Source organism: Cladophialophora immunda (assembly GCF_000835495.1).
Source record: "Cladophialophora immunda strain CBS 83496 unplaced genomic scaffold supercont1.4, whole genome shotgun sequence".
NCBI classification, from domain to species: domain Eukaryota; kingdom Fungi; phylum Ascomycota; class Eurotiomycetes; order Chaetothyriales; family Herpotrichiellaceae; genus Cladophialophora; species Cladophialophora immunda.
In genome coordinates this window covers 6,003,484-6,019,306 of record NW_015622544.1, presented here as the reverse complement: position 1 = coordinate 6,019,306, position 15,823 = coordinate 6,003,484, and the positions used below count along the sequence as shown (strand labels likewise).

The following is a 15,823-nucleotide window of genomic DNA, read 5'->3' as shown; positions in this document are numbered from 1 at the left end:
TATTCTTACCTACGGCCCGGCTAATACTATAGATATCGATATATTTAAAGGCTATTAGATCTCGCGTCTCTACTTCTAGTATTATAATATCTTCTTGCGGATTCAGTAGCTTATCCTAAGGAATTCCCTTAGAAGGCTTACTAACTATTGTCTATATCTAGTGATTTAAGGGCGATAGCGCTCTTAAGGAAGATAGCTAGAAGAGTTAGCGTAAGGGAATTATAGTAGACCTAAGGGACTAAGTAACTTAAGATAATAAGTGAAATAGAGAGAGAGAGTTAACGTAGAGTAATAGAGGTTAAGAGAGTTCTAGAGCTATATCATTAAACGAGTAGGAAAGGTAGAGGTTTTCGAGGGGTAAGAGTAGGTTATTATCGTAATAATTAAGAGTATCGTCTAGTTTGAAGGGAGAATCCTAGGTTGATTAGTTAATAGATTAAGACTATTAATAAAGCTAATATAGTAAGAGAACGGCCTAAAGAGAAAGAAAGTAAATTAGTTATCCTCTAAGATAGAGGATAATCTAAGAAAATATAAAAATAGCTCATTATCTCCTAGTTAGCGTTAGTTAGTATAGAGAGGCCTTCTACTTAGATACTCTAAAGAGGGTTAGTTAACTACGATAGTCCTTTAACTTTAGCTTATATTAGAATACTATAAGGGTCGTGAATAATCTAAAGTTCATTTTCCCTTAGGAGCGGAGGCGCTTTAGGTTCTTCGCGTTTTTTCTCGCGCTAATGCCGAGTCTTTACTATACGGCTAGCTTAAAGCGCTTCGTCATCCTAGTACTTCTAAGGCCGGCCACCTTTATTCTTCGCTATACTACTCGCTATACTATAGGAAATATAAGACTGAATACATTATGAGGATAGAAGAAAGGCGGTGACTAAAACCTTAAAGAGGCCTAGTATTAAGTAGGTTAGGACTTTTCCTAATTAAGGTTTTAGTTATAATACTTAGTAGAAACATTAACTAACTACGAAATGCGGCCTACTTTACTACTCACTAATAATACTATATTATAGGAAAATTACTATTTAACTATTAAGAGCTCATTATAGGCCTCTGAATTATCTATATTTAAACTTTTATCTGATAAACTAGGGTAGTGGTAGAGTAATTCTTAACCATAACTAAGGCCTGACCTAAAGGCTCATTATAGAAATGTGAAGATCTAGTAATCATTTAAGCTTAGTTTAACCTTATACGGAACGTAATAGCTAAGTATAGGATCTATAAAGATAACACTTAGAACTTTAACGAGACTAGGTTTATGATAGGCCTAATCTTATCCATAATAGTTATAACGAGCTCTAAAGGGTATAGAAAGGTTAAGATAGTATAGCCTAGTAATCAGGAATAGGCTATAGTGATCTAGGGTATTAATTCGTATAGCTAGTCTATACTACCTTTTATTATAGTCGCTAGTAAGTATCACCTCGTATTATAGTACTAAGACAGTCCCCTTCTATCTAACTAGGTTATTATACTTAGCGATAATGGATAGATAACGAACGAGATTAGTCTTAATTAAGTCAAACACTTTAATAAATATAGTTATAGTCATACGAAGGGTACATTTCGTCTATTAATCCTAGACGGCTATAAAAGTTATCACTTAGTGGATTTTAAGGGCTACTATAAGGAGAATAACATTATTACACTCTATATACCTATATATTTATTATATCTACTTTAATCACTTAACGTTAGGTATTTTAGTCCCTTAAAGCGATCGTATAGTAAAGAAATCGAGAACCTAATCCGGATATACATAACCTATATTACTAAGGTCGAGTTCTTTACTACTTTTAAGAACGCTTTTTTTACTTCCTTCGGTAAAGATAACGTACGAGGAGGTTTCCGAGAGGTAAGGCTTATCCCTTTTAATCTAGATACGGTCCTTTTAAAGCTAGATATAAAGCTTCGGACGCTAACACTACTAACACTCCCCTCATTAATAACTATCCCTTAGGTCTCTAAGACGCTATAGACTACGTATAAAGTAACTTTATAGTCTAATTTTATTAAAGGGAAAGTCGCTCGACATTAAGATAGCTCTCTAATAGCGATTTATGAGGCGATAGACTAGATAGTGAAAGGTATGACTACTATAATACATTAAATGATATTAATAAAGGATTATATCTAAGAGCTTAAAGAGGTAAATCGTACGCTAAGTAAGCGTCGTAGAGAGAAAAGGATACGGATCTAATAAGGAGGATCACTTACTATACGAGACGCGTAGGATATGATTAACTAGAGGGATATAGATAAGTAGGTGGAGTAAGAAAAGCGTATAAGTAGTGGTTATACGAGAGGGGGTGAGCTAACTTAACGACGATATAGTACCTACAGAAAGTCTAGGTATAATGCATATATATATTAAGAGGATAAAGAAATGTCTAATGTATCTAGTTCTGAGTAGATTGAGTGAATTTATCTTAGGTTAGTGGTGTAATTGAATTAGATTGTCGTACGGTGGTGGTTAGGTGGCTGACTCGCTATGCAGGCCGACTCGCTATGCACCTACGTTATATTTAGATGTTTAACGCCTAGCCTAAGTAGACTATATTAACTCGCTTTAATCCCTCCCGTAATCGACTAGGGGTAAATATATATCTACTAGGACTCTAGCGCGGCTAAATAAAACTCGTTTAACTCTTACGGTAGTATATCTTAACTTTAATGCGTTAGCGTAATAGTAATACTAACTATATCTATAATATATCTAGTTCCCCTATCTTATATAGTATATACTAATGAATAATCTTTACGTTACTACTTATACTATACCCTTTATAGTACTAGGTAGTAGTAAATACTAATCTACTCTTAATACTAATATTATAATATCTACTATAGTTAGTGTTACTATAATAAATACTTAATAACTTAGGTATCTATTAAGGTCCTCCTCTAACGAACTACTTTAATAATAATAACTCTTCTTAGACGGTATCTTCCTTACTTAACTATCTCTATACCTCTTTAACATTCTATTATATATTATCTCTATCCTATAAAAATTAATATTAATTACTCTTTATTAATTAATCGAATAATCACTATTTATTATTTATAGACTATAGGTTCTAATAATCCTATATAAAATTCTAACTAGATTATACGTTAGCGGGATTATTATATAATTTATCCTATAGAATAGTAGATAATTTATACTCTTAGTAGGGACTAATGTCTAATATATAATATAATAATTACTTACGAGTATTATATATAATTTAGTATACTATCCTACGAAACTAGCTTATAGTGAACTAGATGTCTTTATATATAATTTAATTACTATACTAATTAATAAAACTAGATACCGTACTACTAAACTGAATCTTTATGCTATATATACGTAAATCTAATATCTATTCTATAAGACTATAGCTAGTACGTAATATAAATTAGTCTACTATATACTAAACTACGTTAATATATCCCACTTACTTAGGCTCTAGACTAAATAGATAGTTATACTTATCGTGACTATAGCTATCGTCTTCACTATTATTCGTACTAAGGGTTAAATCATCGCTATCGCTATCGCTATAGGCGCTATTAGAGTCTAGAGTAGTTTCTTAGAACGTATACTAAATCATCATTAACTAGGCGATTTTAATTATACTAGATAAAATAGGTAGATATATATTATATCCTTTCTATCTATATATATTAACACCTAATATAGCTAATGCGTATACTAATATATATTCGTATTTATATTAGTAGACTTTCTAGTATAATAACGAAATATAAAATACTAAATATACTCATTAAGTACTCTCTAATAGGATAAATCCTTAGGGATACTATAGTTCTATATTATCCTCGCTATTACTACTCCTCTTATCTAGCGATTTAATCTTGACGTTACTTATATACTTACTAACTACTACTATAATATACTCACTCTCCTTATACTATAACTTACTCCTCTCGATATCCTATTAGGCCTCCTATATTAATTACTAAAACGCTTACTATTAATAATACTTTAATATATATTTAGGACTCTTCTATAAATATAACTACTACGTATAAACGAAAAATATAATAATCTACTACTAATATTAACCTTTATCCTAAATCTCTTCCGGATTTTAGTATCCTTTTAATAGTATAAATCGACTTTAATCTTCTTTAGTCTACATTATCTCCTTATATATAAATACTCTAGTATACGCCCTAATAGTAACTTAATATTATTATATTATCTTATCTATCGCTTCCTATATCACTTAACTAACGGGTTCTAGATCTATCTCTAGTATAGTAATACTCTATAATAACTTATTATAGTCTAATTTATATAAATACTAAGCTTACCTAATTCGTTCTAACTATAGGCTAGGCTCCTTAGCGGCCCCTTCCTTAATAATCCGTTATTCTTGGTCCTTAATCTTCTTTATATGTTACTATAATATCTATCGTACTTACTTAATCTTAGTAGGTAGCGATAATAGTTTAGGGGGTGCTTCTTTAGGCTACTTAGGGGCGTAAATCTCAAAATACTAGGACCCTTAGCGACGGGGAAATATTTACTAGCACTAAACGGGCTTCTATAGTTATATATTAGAATAGGTTCGTTAACCGATATATAACATACTAGCCTTACCTCGCTATCCGGGATAGTCTTAAGCTTAATAAACCTTTATACTCTCTTTATCGCAATATACGTACCGATATCCTCTAGTTAGACTATTATATAATTACCTATCCTTAAAAATATCTAACTTAGGAATTAGGTCGCGAATCCTCTAGTATATTATATATATAATATTACGATCCTACTATAAATCGGGCTATCCTAAAACTTAATTCTATATATACTAAGTATCTTAGGACCGTAATTAATATTTATAACGTCATAAATAACTAGTAATCTTCTTAGGCTATATAGTATATCGATATAAATAGTAAATAGGTAGTTAGATAGTAGACGAATATTAAAATAATTCGTCTACCTAAATAGGTTCGTTAATAATATACTCTATTATATTCCGAATAGAAATCATCTAATAGACGACCTTAATATAGCTTTAGTAGCGATTAAATTAATTTAATATAACTTTAGTAAACTTGGGGCTATAAATAAATACTCGATTAATAACTCTATTATACTATAAAACTACTTAATCTCGATAGTAAACCTATATTATTTACTCTAACGCCCTTACTTGTCTATAGTACTAAATACGCACTCGACTCCTAAATCAACTAATCTCACTTACTATACTAATTCAGAATCCTTATCTTAGCCTAGGGTTAGGGCTAACTTATTTTCAACCTTAAGTTCCCCTTTTACCCCTAAACTTTTTAATGTTCTTCCTATATAAAATAGTCGATTTTTAATCTACGATTCTATCTATTTACGGGGTTTAATTATCGCTAAAATAGCGTAACTTGTAAACTACTAGCCTTAACTATAATATACTCTAAGTATAAAACTGTAATTGCCCGGGAACTAATCATTAATATAATGTAAAGTCAATTATTAATGTAAAGTTAGCGTACTAAGGCTAGGGTTAGCCTCACTATACATTTTGTATAAGTAGTAATCATTAATCTATATACATTAATGAACTACATTTTGGATAGGCTAGGGTTAGCCTCGCCATACATTTTGTATGGGCAGTAATCATTAATCTATATACATTAATGAACCACATTTTGGATAGGATAGATATATCTATATCCTCCGTAACTTCCTCCATAATAATACTACTACTCCGCGGCCGCTTCGATATCTGACTAGAATGGCTAGATATTAAGTTATTTAACTTATCTAGATCTAAGGATAAGTTAAACTTATCCTTATCCTTAAGGAACTGCGATTTAAATAGCCATTACGAGCTCCGCGAGGTCTAGGATCGCTTAGTGGTAGGTCTCGCCCTAAGCGCCTAGAGAGTAACTGATTACGCCTCCTCCGTAGTAAGTCTACTAAACTGCGGCATAGGCTGGCGCGCTACGGCGCTAGGCATAGGCGATCGCGCCCAGGTTAAGGCGTTAAATGTTAACCTAAGGGTTTGACTAGGTCTACTACCACCTGCTGTGCTAGTACTGCCTAGAACAGTAGTTCCTGGCCTAGGTGGCACTGGGGTAGGTAGCGCGAGCTCCCTTAAGGTCGGAGACAGTATCCTTAGAGGGGTTGGCGTCGATATAGGCGGATTTGACCTAGTTATAACGGCTGCGGCGCGTGCCTCTAGGAGGCGGCGAGAAGGCGTCGGTTCACGGCGAGGTCGCGTAGATATATCGATGTAGGCTACTGTACTACAAAATAGCTATTTACTAGATAAATTACGCTGTTCTGGCCTATCTAGGGCTACACTGCTATACGCGCATATGGCGGTGTGTTGTTGTTGTGCCCTCGGCAAAATTGCCAATTTTTTGGATTTTTGCTCGCCACTGTAAGCACTTGAGACCGGAGAAGAGTCCCCTCACATATCCTCTTGATCCTGGAAAGATGGGCAAAACACCTGTGCCCCTCCATGAAGGCGCAGTCGAGTACTATTCAAAAGCGGGTGATTCTGTACAGCATAAGCCTCTGGTCGGCACCTGTTTCTAATTTCTCACTTGGAGCATTTGGGGATGTATAGCGTCAAGTAGCTCCCTCTGTGAGAAAGTAAAGTCTAACAGATTCTTCTGTGCTCGACATTGTCTCGGTACATCCGCATGTTCTTCCTCGGCGTCTAGAAATCGTCTCCTCTGTATTGGCCCCGATCCATGAGGCCGAATGATCTCATTGACCGGCAATGCCCCGGAGACAAGAACTCCGCAGAGCGTAGAGCTGCGGAATCTGTAAATCATCCGGATCGAAAAATTCAAGACCAATAACGGCATCGGGGTCAAGCCCAACCATGTACACATCCGTTATATCTACTAGGCACAAGCGGCAATATGGCCGGAGGCAAACTCTCCATTCGAGTCACAAAAGGCTGGTCGATTGGTGACAGACATCTGCTTGCTTCCGTGCTTATGTCTGATGGAAAGAGTCCAGAGAGTTTGAAAAGGCACAAATACTTCTTCTGTCCCAAGCGTATGGTAATTACTCCTTGAATGCTTGTTAACCTGTTGCTTGCCTGAGACTGCGTCACCAAAGGTGGGTGCTACATTGTGTGTGTCACCAGCCCTGAAAACCCCGGTCTCAAGCATTCGCATGATGTCGTTGACACCGTCGTCTTTTTGGCCAGGTCCATCAGCCTTGGGAACTTCAACGGTGGCCCTGGGCGCTACGGTCACGGGTCTGCTCACTCTATGGGTGCTGTATCGATGGGCTCTACCGCGACCAATCCGTGGAATCCCATGCAATGTGGCAGCATCGAGATCTATTCTTGGCGATCTCCCCAGTATATTGTCGTATATTAAAGAAACAAATCAAATATGGCCCTGGATTTCCCGACAGACGACAGATCACCAATCACCCATAGTACAAGTCTTCCCCCGCCCACTGTCCAAGCCATGGGTGATCATATCGGATTTTCGGGAAAGCCAAGATATTCTCCTTCGTCGGACGAAAGAGTTCGACGGAAGTGATATACTTGGAGATATATTCGATGGGTTACTTCCCGATTTCCATCAACATATGAAGTCGACCGACAGCCATTTTAAGGCTAATCGAGCTCTGCTGAAAGATTTAATGACACCGGGGTTCCTGAACGAGGTAGAAGCTCCCCAAGTCTACCGAAATGCTGAAACCCTCGTCGATTTATGGAATCTCAAATGTCGATTAGCCGATGGTCGTCCATTCAAGGCTTCGACCGATATTTACAATGCTGCTCTCGACACCGTATTCGCCGCGACCTTTGGCCTCGAGGCTCGGAACAATACGAACACCTCGCAATTACAACAGCTTCTCAAGCATTCACCTGGTAGTGACATAGACAAATCGATGGAACAGACCGTCATATTTTCCCAGTTCCCTCGTCCAGCCATTTTTGACGCTATCATAGAGCTCACCGAATCTCTCGAAACCGCTGTTAAGGCGCCATTTCCTCGCTTAGGACACTGGCTACTACGATGGGCGCCTCGTCTACAAAGGGCACGAGCCGTGACAGAATGGTTTATTCGTAACGAGGTAGAGAGTGTTGGCAAACGAGTTCTTTCAGGCGACTACAGCCGTACGGAACGCTCGGCTTTGGGTGATATCTTACAGCGAGAACTCAGTCTGTCAAAGAAAGAAGGACGACAACTGAATTTCCATTCTCGAAGCATCTACGATGAGGTACGCCATTATGATGATATTCTACACTTTGACTTCTGATCTACGCTGTCCTCTATTTGTACTAATTATCTAACAATATTCGTAAGGTCTTCGGCTTTATCATTGCAGGACATGATAGCTCTTCCACCACGCTTTGCTGGGATTTAAAGCATTTCGCTGTTTTTCAAGATGCTCAGGGAACTCTTCGTTTAAAGCTACGGACGGCTTATGCGGCTGCAACCAAGGCTCGCCGTAATCCAACCGCGGAAGAAATCGCGTTGATCCAAGTTCCGTACCTTGACGCAGCGCTCGAAGAGATGGTGCGAACAGTACGCTTGCTTCCCGGCATTCCTCGGACTACCATGACTGACGTACTGGTTATGGGCTATACGATTCCTAAGGGTATTAATATATGGCTACTGCAGACGGGGCCAGGCTATTTCACGCCAGCGCTTCCAGTTCCCGATACCGTGCGCAGTCCAAGCAGCTTGCAGGCCAAGTACGATGTCGGAACTTGGGACCCGACAAATATGGATAAGTTCCTACCCGAGAGATGGCTCGTGAAGGGTGAAGATGGACAAGAGGTCTTCAACCCTCATGCTGGCCCACAGTTGTCCTTTGGACTCGGTCCTCGCGCCTGTTTCGGCCGTCGTTTGGCTTATCTGCAGATGCGAATCATCCTCGTTCTGATGATTTGGAACTTCGAGCTGCTGCCTCTCCCCCAGGAGTTGAGCTCATTCCAAGCTGTGGACAGGATGATCATTCAACCTGTCCAAACGCATGTCAGGCTCAAGAAAGTAGTATAGTAAAATAGTCTGTAAAGAGGAGATACCTAGTACAAAAGATTATATGTGATAACTATTTAGATTTATGATTCACAAATGCGCTCTAAATTTCGATTCTCATATGACGTTGACCGAGTATAATGGCACCGTGAGTAGGCGTTTGATGTTGACTTCAAGGATTGGTGCGGATTGGGCAAACTATTTCTTTTGCCCATCGTACTTGAATACTCTTCGAGATGTGTTCACACTCAAATACCTAAAGTGCACACAGAATCGTGGTGGCTCGAGCACTGAATCCAAAACTCGCCGCAGAGTCTAAGGTATTTAGGGATAATTCTGTGTTGGACACAAGAGATTCAGTCGTCAAATGGAATAGTCATGAGCCATGACAGGTCATTTGGATTAAAGTCCACCTCCAGATCCGGGTATGGGTCGAAAGTTGGGTTATCACTGTCAATGTGAGGGAGTCTCGCCACATCGATATTTAGCTCTGGTGGATGGTAATCTACTGGAATTGTGGTACGCTCGTGCGGAGATGCCATAGGAGCTTGTCCTTGTATCGGATCTTGACGTTCAGCTTCATTTTGATTTTGAGGTAGGGAGGAATTATTCCCTTGTCGAGTATTCTCCCTGAAGCGGGAGTACTGCAACGGCATGGCCTCGAAAAGCAGACGCAATGTCGTCGTCAAGCGCTTTATGGACACGCTGAAGTTTCCATAGTCCTCCAGCATGTTGATAGCTTTGTGCCAGCTGTCTAGGACTGAATGCTCTGAAATATCTGCGAGAATGGCAGGACTGAGCCGGGCAGCAATGAGGACTGTTGCTGAGGTGTACAGATAAAGGACATTGTACCACCATACCTAACAGCCATCGACTTCGTCGACATGGCCACTTCTCGCTTCGTAGAGTGTATCGATGGATTCAAATGCGACTTTGACACATATGATGGCGCATTGCAGGTATATTTTGCGAGAGAGCAAGGTGTCGAGCAGATCCGGTTTGTTTGTATTGTCGAATTCAGAGGTTATAAAGTTCGACAGGGCAGGTCTAAAGAGCATCAGTCGCACATGGAGGTGTCTTGTTAACTATTAGTTGCTGTTATCATTGATAGCTGTCATGCTTTGGCTTACCTTTGCTGGAGAACAACAGCTTGACGGTATATAACTGCTTCCGGGGCAGTGATTCCTCGTTTGTCTTTTGACCCAGCCAGTAAGTGATCTGGGATGCTGGCCTTCCATCTCGAAAGCCTCCGGTCGATCTCAACCTCGAATGTCGAATGCTGGCCTCGATCTGGGTAGCTGCAAGATTTGTCTCGTTCGGTGGTGCAATATGTCCTAACATCCTCGAAATTGTAGCTGTAGATGACATCGTGTAAAATCTCATACAGCTTGAGTGAAAGAACGTAGAATTCTACCACAAAAGTCTGTCGGCCACGAGGGCGTCCAACGCCGAGATGTTCTTCATCGACAGGTAGAGGTAGGGGCACTTTCAGGGCCGCTTTGGCGCCAATCATACAAGGCCGCCCATACTGCATGGAAACTACCCTATCCATGAGGACGCAGCCGTGCCACACTTTGCGTAACAACTCCCTGGTTCTGATGTCAATCGCGCGTTCGCTGGTCTCGGCAAGATGCAGTCCTAGGCTCTGTGCGGTACGGATGGCGAGACCGGTAAAGATCCAGCAGGGGTGGGATTCCGACGTGGACTGAAAATATTGTCCAAGCAGAAGAAATGACTGGACAGAGCGGACCGACCCAATATCGACGATGTCAAGTAGGTCTCTTGATCGTGAGTAAAACGCGTTGGCGGACTGTTGCCGATCCTGAATCGGTATTGATTGGTCGATCTGGCTGGAAATGGCGAAGATTGCATTAAGCAGACAAAGAAATGATCTCTCGTCGGGAATGGAACTACCGAGCTGCCAGAGCCTCTCATATTCGTCCTGGATTTGCCCTTTATCGAGATAGGGGTAGAGAATATATATATGTCTCCAATAAAGGGAGATGAGAGCCTCGGCTTTGCGGCGCGGAGGGAGAATATAGTCCAGAGAGTCTTGTTGTATAGGAAAATGATGCCAGGAAGGCAGTGTTTTTGCTCGCCCATGATTCCTAGACGGTACCACGAATCCCCCGGACCTTTGTTGAACCATTTTCTTCACATGTTGTATGAAGTTCCCGGCACTTGAGTTGCCGAAGAATCCTTCCCTGTTGCCATCCTCATCCAAGGAACCTCCTACCATGGCATGGACTGAATCACGAGAACGATGACAGTCGCTTGATCTCAGTGTCTGGCTCTGACGCTGATGATTTCCAGCAAGGCGAGAATCCGATTCTTCTGTAGATTGGGCGTCAAGTCGATATGACACCTCAAGAGGCCGAGAAGGGTTATTTGTCCAGGCATCCCCGGATGCAGTACGTGCAAGTGAATCGTTGCCTTGGTCCGCGACGTCGCGATCTGAAACGTCTAATGGGAAGTTGATGATAGCTCTATAGGGCGGACGGCCCAAGGAGGCCTCCCTCTCAGCTCCCGCTGAATGTAGGCTCGATGTCGAGTCTCTTGTGCTCGAGATCTGTGCGACCGATGGCTGTGCCATTTCAATCCGCCGCTCAATCTGTGGCATGATCTCAGGCAATTTAGTGCGCGGGGCAGATGTAGAGTTTTCTATATGTTCGCAGCTTCGATCCCAGGTGCACCTCCTACCTCTGAGCCGGCATGGGCAGCAGTTGGGCTGTTGGCCATCACATTTGGTTTTCCTCTTGCGGCACGTGTCGCATGCAACGTTGACCTTGAGTCTCTTTGTCCTGTGTGACTCCATATCTCTGGCGCAGCTCTCTGAGATTTCAAGCTTTGAATTAAGGCCTGTTGCAGATGGCGGAGTAACAACATGGAGTCCGGGGTGTCGGGACCAACAAAGAGGGGGACCATGAGAGGAAATATTCTCACCGATAGTCGGAACACAAGCCGATTAGTTAGACTCGGTCTTCGGAAACAAAGATGAGGGCGGATATCCCCCGCCCCCGGTCCCCACCCGCCCCCGGTCCCCAACCTTCCTACCCTACTAACAAAAGGACCACGGCATGGACGAGAAGCTACTTGTTAGAGGCTACACTGACTATATGTAAGTGGCATGCGATGTAAAGCTTCACGCTATGTTTGATTTACCAGGTAGACAGTGACTAGTTTTGTAACTTATAGGACAACCGGTTGCGAGCAATATTAGGAACACTTAACCATAGTAAGTCAGAACTTGAGTCTCGGAATGGCAACTGTGTCGAATACGACGGAGAGACTACAAGGAGACCTTTAAGAACTCTATAAACTTGGTTTGGGTGTTAGCTCAAGGTGACCCTGTATACTATTTACGAGAGGGCATGAAAGTTTGCTGGACCCTTCTAATTACGTGGTCGTTAACTGCTGGCAGGATGCTCCTTTGAAGTGAGATAGGACTAGGAGTTTCGGGGGCCAATGTGTACTCATTAGGCTGCTCAAGCCGATGAACACGGAAGACTAGCGCGATTCCGGAACAGAAGTTTTGGACTGGAACGGAAAAAACAGGTCGGATATGTCAATGAATCTCACGAACTGGCCCTTCCTTGGTTCTAGCCAAATCTACATCCGTCCCGCTCCGTGGCCACAAAACGGAACGACTCTGTTTGGCTTCTTTTCGAAGCTCAATTTGCTCTATTGTAGGTGCACCGAGGATTTCCCCAGCCGAAGACGTAGAGAAACACTGGACCGACTTGATCCGGATCTAAGCCGTCAAAGTGCGGACGAGGGCAATAATATTTCCCCTGACAAACGGAACTCCCCAAGCGGGCTGCGGAAGCTTGTGTGGGCTCCAAATCTGACGACTGACTCATGCGCTCGAATTGTCTGATCAAAGCCTGGGACGCCACATTGTAACTTATAAGTTCAAGTCCTTCAAGGCCACAGCATCAACTGCCTGAGCTTGAATCCAGGAAATGAAAAAGATCCCCTCAAGACCGCCGTTTTGATAACTCGCACTACAGTGCACACTTTCTGTTATCACGACCATCGAAGCCAGAAACTAGAGGTCAAGCATGACTGATTTAGGGTTCCAGATCTCCACCAATCAAAGTATCATTGCGACAGACGATGTTCAAAGCTCGAACATCGTCCAGACGTCTCATGGGCCCCGTCCAGGGCTTCGTCGACGATGGGATGCAGAAATTTCTAGGCATGCCATATGCTGCGCCTCCAGTTGGTTCACTTCGATGGCAGCCACCTACGGAGCCGGAGCCGTGGGATCGCCCGCTAGAAGCAAGAAGATTCGGCTCTGTTTGCGCTCAGTCAACGACGTGCTTCCCAGGCTTTGGTTCGAATGGCGGTAGCGAAGATTGTTTGTATCTCAACGTGTTCAGACCAGTGAAAGATTATCATACTCATAAAGGGAAACATCCCGTCATGGTTTGGATACATGGTGGCGGATTTGCATCTGGCGCGAGCAATGACTATAACCCTGCCAGCCTTGTCAAGGACGGAGATGTCGTGTTTGTGTCTTTCAACTACCGAGTCGGTTGTTTCGGTTTCTTTTCGCACCCGGCCATTAATAGGGAGGGCCATCTAGCCGGAAACTACGGCATCATGGATCAGCAGCTAGCGATGGTTTGGGTGAGAAGAAATATTTCTCAATTTGGTGGTGATGTGACCAACATCACCTGTATGGGTCAGTCGGCCGGCGGAGCCAGCCTCTTGGCTCATATGACAATGCCGTCTTCGCGCGGCCTATTTCACAAGGCTATTATTGAGAGCGGCGGTTCGCCTCCGGCCATGACGTTCCCAACCATTGAGAAGCTTGAGACCATCGGAATTGCTCTTGCTTCTGCCGCCGGATGTACAGAACAAGGTCAGACGTCGGAGAAGCTCCGCCTGATACCGACAGCGGACCTCATGGCTGCTGATGAGATCGAGGAAGGAGTATTTGGCATCAGCAGATTTCCTTTCGGCTTGATGGAGGATGGAAGTCTCGTCCCTAGAAACCTACGAGGTAGGTTTTCGAGGGGCGATTTTCACCATATCCCCGTTCTCATTGGGGTCAATGCCGATGAATTTACTTGGTTCCAAGCTATGATTGAGCTCCGTTCAGGAAGGATCGTGCCGGCCAATAACTACTTCGAGACTGTCGCTACGACGATTGACCTTCTTAACAAATTACACCTAAACGGGATCGTTATCCCTGAGAGCGCCATTCCCGATATTGTGTCGTTGTACCCTATTCCAGCTGCCGTCAACAGCAACCCAAGCAGAGCCCTTGCAGCTGTTGTTGGAGATGCAGGGCTCATCTCTACCGCTGGAAGACGGACTGTGAGATTGCTCGCAGCTTATTGTCCAGAGGTCTATACCTATGAATTCGATGTCCCCGATACTCCATGTCCGTGGCCAGAGGTTTCTTTTCCATACGGCTCGGCCCACACCCTAGAGCTCCCGTACATTTTCCTCGGCTTTTCTGGTGGGGCGGGTGAAGCGAAATCATTGAGCGGTTGCCAACTCGCTCTCTCTAAGTTAATGGTTTACTATTGGACCTCATTTGCTCGCCGGGGCACACCAAATGGAGACGCGTCTCCACAAGTCCAACACACAGCACCCACTGCGCAGGACAATAAGCCTCCGAAATGGGAGATATACACCCCCCACGATGACAATGTCATGCTCTTTCAAGCGGCTAAACCAAGTCGGATGATCAAAGGCTGGGGTAGACGGCATAATTCGGATTTCTGGGATACTTTTTACTGAGCTTAATCTAACGTCAAGAGGTGTCAAGTATCTCAAGGCATTCAGGAATATAAAATTTATGAGGAAAGATTCTACTTATAGAAGCTATCTAAAATCCTTCAAAAGGACTGGCGAGGTGTTGACCCTCATGCAAGCGTACCAGACCTTCTCACCCAAAAGGTTTTACAAGCGTATCTACTTCCGGTACCGTGCGGTCATACTCTCTGAGCTCGGGAAGTGGTAGGAAAGGTTGGCCGCCTAAGAGCGAGCGAAAGAATTCCAAGATTCTCCCATATATTTCATGCCAGGGGCGGGAAGGTATGTTTCTAGGGAGCTCAAAGAACGGGCACATAGACACGGTCTATACTAAAGACAGGTCCGAGTCCTGATGGAACTTCACGACAGGCTACCGTCGTCATCGTCCACTAACAGGCAAAGAGCTCCACTGGCCAGATGTAGACTTCCACTTATTAATATTTGAGTGCCATGTAGCTGCCCAATATCTCTCGCTCGATCTAATGCGCCTTTAATGGTTCGCTCGGTTGAGACCATTGCGTGTGGAGGGGCATCCTTCAATGTTTCAAGGTAGAGATCCTGGACTGCAGAAGATACCGCGACGGGAACGGTTCTATCCTCTAGAGAATGAAAGTCTCTCTCCCTCCCTCTCATACCGTAGGTAGAGGTAGAAGAAGAATGGATTAAATGGGAGGCATCCTCTCCAGATATAGCACTATATTCTGGTCGTGCTCCTCCTTCACCCGTCAAACACAGGGAAAGAGATTTGCTAGGATGGCCGTCACTATGGGCTCAGCACATTACCATAGACACTGCACTCGCTCAGTGTACGGAGTATCCTGTCGGGCATCGGAGCCGTCCCCGCCCCCGACAAGGTAGGTCAACCATGAGCGGGAAGCTATCCGTCCGTGCCATCTGACATGAAGACCATATGCCAAATATCTTCTGATTTGAATAGCCTCGGCCTAGTCTGAGGCTCAAGGTCTGTCATCGGAGGATCGGAGAATGTCCGTTTTCTCCACTCGTCGCCGCCAGAAGCGGACGGAGGAAATAAAAAATAATGAAGGGGATTCAT

At 42.8% G+C, this 15,823-nt stretch overlaps 3 protein-coding genes across 3 annotated transcripts; 2 read left to right on the top strand and 1 right to left on the bottom strand.

Annotated features, from left to right (window-relative positions):
• Positions 1-7,174: 7,174 nt before the first annotated feature.
• PV07_08384 (uncharacterized protein) lies at positions 7,175-9,021 on the top strand (the record flags this gene model as incomplete). The annotated part of the gene is made up of 2 exons (XM_016395543.1): positions 7,175-8,236; positions 8,323-9,021. The coding sequence occupies 2 exons, from the start codon at positions 7,175-7,177 to the stop codon at positions 9,019-9,021; spliced, it is 1,761 nt and encodes a 586-aa protein (XP_016248962.1).
• Positions 9,022-9,356: 335 nt separating this feature from the next.
• PV07_08383 (uncharacterized protein) lies at positions 9,357-11,620 on the bottom strand (the record flags this gene model as incomplete). The annotated part of the gene is made up of 3 exons (XM_016395542.1): positions 9,357-9,823; positions 9,866-10,077; positions 10,131-11,620. 3 exons carry the CDS (start codon positions 11,618-11,620, stop codon positions 9,357-9,359), a joined length of 2,169 nt encoding a protein of 722 aa, XP_016248961.1.
• A 1,496-nt stretch (positions 11,621-13,116) lies between these two features.
• Positions 13,117-14,754, top strand: PV07_08382 (uncharacterized protein; the record flags this gene model as incomplete). Its single annotated transcript, XM_016395541.1, has 1 exon — positions 13,117-14,754. The coding sequence occupies one exon, from the start codon at positions 13,117-13,119 to the stop codon at positions 14,752-14,754; it is 1,638 nt and encodes a 545-aa protein (XP_016248960.1).
• Between the last annotated feature and the right edge of the window lie 1,069 nt (positions 14,755-15,823).